Source organism: Grammomys surdaster, unplaced genomic scaffold (assembly GCF_004785775.1).
Source record: "Grammomys surdaster isolate TR1022 unplaced genomic scaffold, NIH_TR_1.0 312549, whole genome shotgun sequence".
Classification (NCBI taxonomy): Eukaryota; Metazoa; Chordata; class Mammalia; order Rodentia; family Muridae; genus Grammomys; species Grammomys surdaster.
The window spans coordinates 24,540-30,539 of NW_021626293.1; the positions used below are offsets into that span (position 1 = coordinate 24,540).

The 6,000-nt window shown below is 38.2% G+C and overlaps 1 protein-coding gene across 1 annotated transcript in view; it reads left to right on the forward strand.

The window, feature by feature from the left end:
- LOC114616253 (vomeronasal type-2 receptor 116-like) overlaps positions 1 to 5,695 on the forward strand; it is a gene marked incomplete at its 5' end in the record, with an annotated part of 30,227 nt that extends 24,532 nt beyond the window's left edge. Inside the window, one exon of the mRNA XM_028761759.1 lies at positions 5,528 to 5,695. Coding sequence (XP_028617592.1) covers positions 5,528 to 5,695 — 168 coding nt within the window. The remainder of the gene's footprint in view (positions 1 to 5,527) is intronic.
- Between the last annotated feature and the right edge of the window lie 305 nt (positions 5,696 to 6,000).

Sequence of the window (6,000 nt, forward strand, 5' to 3'; positions counted from 1 at the left end):
AAGAGAGAATTCACAACAGAAGAATCTCAAATAGCCTAGAAGGACTGTTCAAAGTCCTTAAAGATCACAGAAAGGCAAATCAAAGCAACCCTGAGTTTCCACTGCACACCAATCAGAATGGCTAAGATCAATAACTCAAGACACAGCTTGTGCTGAAAATGATGTGGAGAAAGTGGAACACCTCCTCCATTGCTGGTGGAATTGCAAACAGATACAACCACTTTGGGAATCAATCTGGAAGTTCCTCAGAAAATTGGAAATAGTTCTATCTGAAGACCCAGCTATACCACTCTTGGGCATATACCCAAAAGATGCCCCACATTACCAAAAGGACATATGCTCCACAGTGTCCATAGCAGCCTTATTTGTAATAGCCAAAAATTAGAAACAACCCAGATTTTTCCCTCAACCAAAGGATGGATAAAAAGAAATGTTCATTTACACAATGAAATACTACTCAGCTATTAAAAACAAAGACATCATGAATTTTATAGGTAAATGGATGAACTAGAAAATTTCATCCTTCAGACCCAAAAGGGCTTACATGGTATGTGCTCACTGATTAGTGGATATTATCCAAAAAGTATAAACTACTTCTGTGCCTCTTTTCAGCTTCCATATGCTCACCTAGCTATGCTCCAGTCATCCAGCCACCCAATGATTGCCTCTCTGTCCCCTGGGTTGAAATGTTTCCACCTACTGTTTTTCTAGTGTCCACATCATCTAGAGGAGAAAGAACCTTTAATGGCTGCTACCTTTGTCCTTGACCTGGTACAGGCAACTTAGTGCTACCTTGGCAGTTCGCTTGGAAATAAAATTTCATATAAGTTTATTTCTTTTTTCTTCATCTTTTCTCTGCTGAAAGTAGAGTCTGTTGTGTCTTACTTCATGCATTTTCTAGGGAAATGGATGTAACTATAAAATATCATCCCGAGTGAAGTAACCCATACCCAAAAGGATATGCATGGTAAGTACTCACTTATAGGTGGATATTAGTCATACGATACATGGTAACCATGCGTCCACAGACCCAAAACAGCCAAATAACAAGAAGGACCAAGGGAGAAAGGGTGAATCCTTCTCAGAAGAGGAAATATAGTGGATATTGGGGTCAGAAGGAGAGAGGAAACTGAGTAGGAGATGGAATCAGAAGGGGATCAGGCAGGCATGGAAATCAGGTATAGGGAGAGAGGGGGAAGAGAATGGAAACCAGCAGGAAAGTAACCTCTTGGAGTTGCCATAGACCTGGCATTGAAGGAAGCTCCAGGGTGTCTTTGGGGGTGACTCTAGCTGAGACCCCTAGGAGTCAGAGATATTGATCCTGATATGTCTACATCCTGTAGCCAGGTAGGATGGCCAGTGGAGGGATAAGGACAGCAACCCACTCACAAAACCTTTGACCCAAAATATGTCCTATCTACAAGTTATTCAGGGACAAAAATAAATTAGAAACAGAGGGAACCTTCAAACAATGACTGGTCTAAATTGAAACCCATCACATGTACAAGAACCAATCTCTGACAATATTAATGATATTTTGTTATGCTTGCAGACAGGAGTCTTGCATAACTGTCCTCTGAGAGAGTCCACCCAGTAGCCAATGGAAAGAGATGCAGAAACCCAAATTCAAATGTTAGATAGAGCTGGGAGAGTCTTATAGAATATTTGGGGGGAAGATTTGAAGGACCCAAAGAGGACAGGGACTCTACAAGAGGACCAACAGAGTCAAATGATCTGAACCCTTGAGGGCTCCTGGAGACTGAAACACCAATCAAAGCAGAGGCTGTACCTAGGCCTCCTGGACCTATGTAGCAGATGTGCAGCTTGGTCTTCAGGAAGATTCCCCAACAACTGGAACAGAGGAAGCCATTAAATCTGTTGCCTGCCTGCTTGTGAATTTCATTTTCTAACTGGGAAGGCTATTCTGGTCTCAGTGGGACAGGATGCCCCTAGTCCTGCATTGACTTGAAGTGCTGGTGTGGAGGAAATGGCAGAGGTTGTAACATTATGGTGGTTTCGGATTCACAGTGAAGAAGGGGAGGAAGGAATGAGGTTAGAATCTGCATGAGGGGTATTGTGAAGAGAAGGGGTTGGTATTTGTGTGTTAAATGAATAAATGATTTTAAAAATAATATTCAATCTCAATCCTACCAAACACAAGTATGAGCTAATATTGTATACCAAAATGAAATTAGTCAAACCTTAGAAGTTTTCATAACCTATAACACTCTTAACATAGTTTAAAAGTTCAAAGATTCTTCTGAGACTCTAGAGGTTCTCTTAACTGCAATCCCAAGTGAAATATAAAGCAAGAAGATAATCATACAGTTACAACATACTATGACACAGAGTATGCATTACAACTTCAAACTGTAGGAAAGGGACAGTAGTGAGGAAATACAAGACCAGTATAAGGCCAAAAACAGCAGGACAAACCAAATTCAACATTCTATGTATGATATGAAAGCATTTATCAGTACCCCAGCTCTTTCTAGATTTGTTATCAGTCCAGATTTGTTGACTCATCCTGAACCTAGTAAGCAGTATTTCTCAGAAGATATACCACAAGGATGACATTTCCAACATCTTTGTCTCTCCAACAACATCTGGGCATAAAACTCGCGGCTCCACTCAATGTCCTCTTTGGGACTCAGTTCAGGGATACCCCTAAAACAAGTGTGGCCTCAACAGCTATCCTTAGTTGTGCGAGAGGACTTCATACCTGCTTTCATGAATTCTGAACTCTAAGGCCAGAACCATGTGACCAAGGCTGCCATGTTCTGCTGCTTGCCTGGGCTGCAACATGGCCCCATCATTCAACTACATCTTCATTTGCATTCTGTTGTCAATAATTTCCTTCACTGCTTTAGCTTTTCTTTCATTTCTTTCCACAATTTGGAAGTTTAGCTGGGTGAAGTCTTTTCCTGAAGTAACTAGTGTCATTACTGCATTTAGCATCTTGTTTTCTTTACATGGTTTTATCTCCTTGAGCACTGTTCTTAGCTGCACTAAACATTCTGCAGTTCATAGGCTCATATATATGTATATATATTATATTTTTCCTTGCATAGCTTGCTCCTTCTTATTATAGATAAGCTTATTATTGATCTGCATAAGCATGACCACTGACAACCATGTAGCACAATCAATAGTAGGCTATCTTGAAATCTCCTCTACCAGGGCCATTAATCTAAATTTCTTCAGTTAAGCCTCAAATAGATATTTTTGGACAAAGGCAGAAGGCAGCCACCTTCCTCTCCAAAATATCATGAGAATGGTCTCTAGCCCAGTTACTAATATTCTTCTGCTGTGAAGCCTCTTGAGGCAGGCCATCATAATCTACATTGCTCTCTGCATCACTGTCTTCCATGCTCCAACTACGATGCCACATTAAGCCCCTCACAAATCATCCAACCACTGTCCTCGTCAAAATTCCAAAAGTCTTCCATGCTCCTCCAACAAACATACCAATAGTTTGGCTTATTTCTTTCCAATTTGTATCCCCTTGATCTCCTTAAGTTGTCTTATTGCTCTTACTAGAACATCAACTACTGTGTTGACGAAATAGGGAGAGTGTAGACAGCTTTGTCTTGCCCTGAATTTAGTGGAATTGCTTTCAGTTTCTCTCCATTTAACTTAATGTTCACTCTTGCCATGCTGTCTGTATATTGCTTTAATTATGAATTCTCTTTACTCCTGGGTGTTATCCTTTGTCCCCTCCAAACATTCTCCAATTTTTCATTAATGTAACATATTCCATTACTTTCTATTGCCCTCTCACTTTCTTCTTCTATCTTTCTTTTCTGCTTTGACATCGAGCATACAAACAGAAGATGATAAAGAGATCCTTTGGTATTTTTATTTCTGAATCTGTCTTATCTTGTTGAACATAACCATTTCTAGTACCATCATTCATCATTGTCCTATTAATGTTATGATTTTAATCTTCAAGATGAAAAATGATTCCCATTGTAGACATGTTTTACATTTTCTGCCTAACATGTAGTTGGCACTGTATTCAATACCCAGTGCTTCAAAAAAGTTATAAGATGTTAAAAATAAACATTTGCACAAAAAATCTTTGAAATTCATTATTCTGTCCTTAAAATTATTCTGTATTTATTCTAGATACAATCCAAAAATAATAATGACATGTCTCCACTTGAGAGCTGACTAAAAGTTTTGTCTTAAAACTTGAAGACTCTATGTGTGAAAGTAATGATTCATTGCCCATAAAATAATGAGAAGCTCAGTTGGATGCCCAGGTCCCACATTAAAATATGGGCATGGTGCACCTCTACTCCCAGTACTTCCTTCCAGAGGCCTGAAACTGGTTGCTCATTTACTTTAGGTAAATCAAAAAGTTCTGTTTTCACTTAGAAACCTGGTTTTAAAAATAAGGTAGAGAGTAGTAAAGTCTTCCTTGCAAGACATTTGATTTCAACCTCTGGCCTCCACATGATGTGCACACACAAATACAGACCTCTGTGTAGAAACAAAAAAGCTAGTAGTCTCCATTTTATAGTTTTATTAGCTTTGGAGAAAATTAAAAACAAAGAACAGATAACTCCCATATATTCCTTACTTTATCCTAGCCGTATTATTCCCCATGACTGTTGCCTTACATGAAGTAGGACATGGAACAACTTATAAACTAAATTCAATACATAATTATTTAGTAAATTGATTCACTAATGCATATGTACATCACCACATTATATGTGTATGTATATCTATGTTTGTATATATGTATGCAAATTTTTAGTTCATTTTCATCTCTTTAAGTAGTATTTGGAGACAGATATCTCATATACACAAGGATAATCACACTAACTAAGCAAAATAAATTCTGTGGATATATAAATGGATTATAACAACACTTTTTGAGACAGTCTCTAGTACAAATAAATCTCAAGCATTCTGTGTCTACAGAGATGATCTTGACTGACTGATTTTCCAAATCTTGATCCTCAGTGTTGGGATTACAAATGTTTAAAACAATGCACAGTTTATGTATTTCTGATGATTATACCCAAGTTTTGTGCTTGATAGAAAAGAATAGTATCAGCGGAGATATACTCTGTCCCTTCTGACAATATTTTCATCCACTGCAGAAGTCAGTATTTTGACATCAGCTTGGTCAAGTCTTCCCAAGAGGATTTCAGCTCAGGAGCCCTGTTGTCAATGGAACTAGATGAAATCATTGCCCCTGGGCCTGGAGATGATGAGCCTCAAACATATTTTCCATATTGGGTTTTTTGCCTGCAAGTGGGACCTCACAGGTGGAGTTCCAGGAAAAAAGTTTTTCAGAATCCTCCATGGGGTATTCGAAAACTGAGTTGAAGAAGCCATGGGAATAAGAGTAGCCATCATAGTCAACAATACAATAGGAATTTACATGAATTGATACAAAATCATAGGATATATATACACCTCCTATCTTTGAAACTTAAACCTCTATGCAGACTTAAACTTTGCAGATATTTCTATGATGCTCCTTCTGATTTTTATGTTTCTGCTTCTGCAGTACTCCAGTTATGTTTACTCCTTTGACCGCTCTTACTGTGCTGGAAAGACAAAAACCAGTGTATACAAGGATGGAGATATGGTGGTCACTGCATTTTTACCTCTTTTCACTATTCTCAAAGAGTCCCCGCCTTATGATCCAAGCAATGAGATTTTCTATATTCAGTAAGATAATAATTTTATACCTTATGTTCTGTCTCATTTTAAAGATATACAATGCCTAGAAATATTATGTGTGCATGCAACACTGCTATCTACATCTTCCATACTGCTCTTATATCCTAAGAACTGTTGCTAATTTACTCTTATTATTTCTGTTCACTACTTTCTCTGCTTCTAAAAGAACAAAAGTATTCTAATTTCTTTTATTCTAGCTACTCCTTTCTGAGACTCAATTCGCCCCTTCTTACTCCACTATTCCTGCCCTCTTCTAGCGGGCTGTCATGAATTAGTGTTGTCATGAAATACATCCAA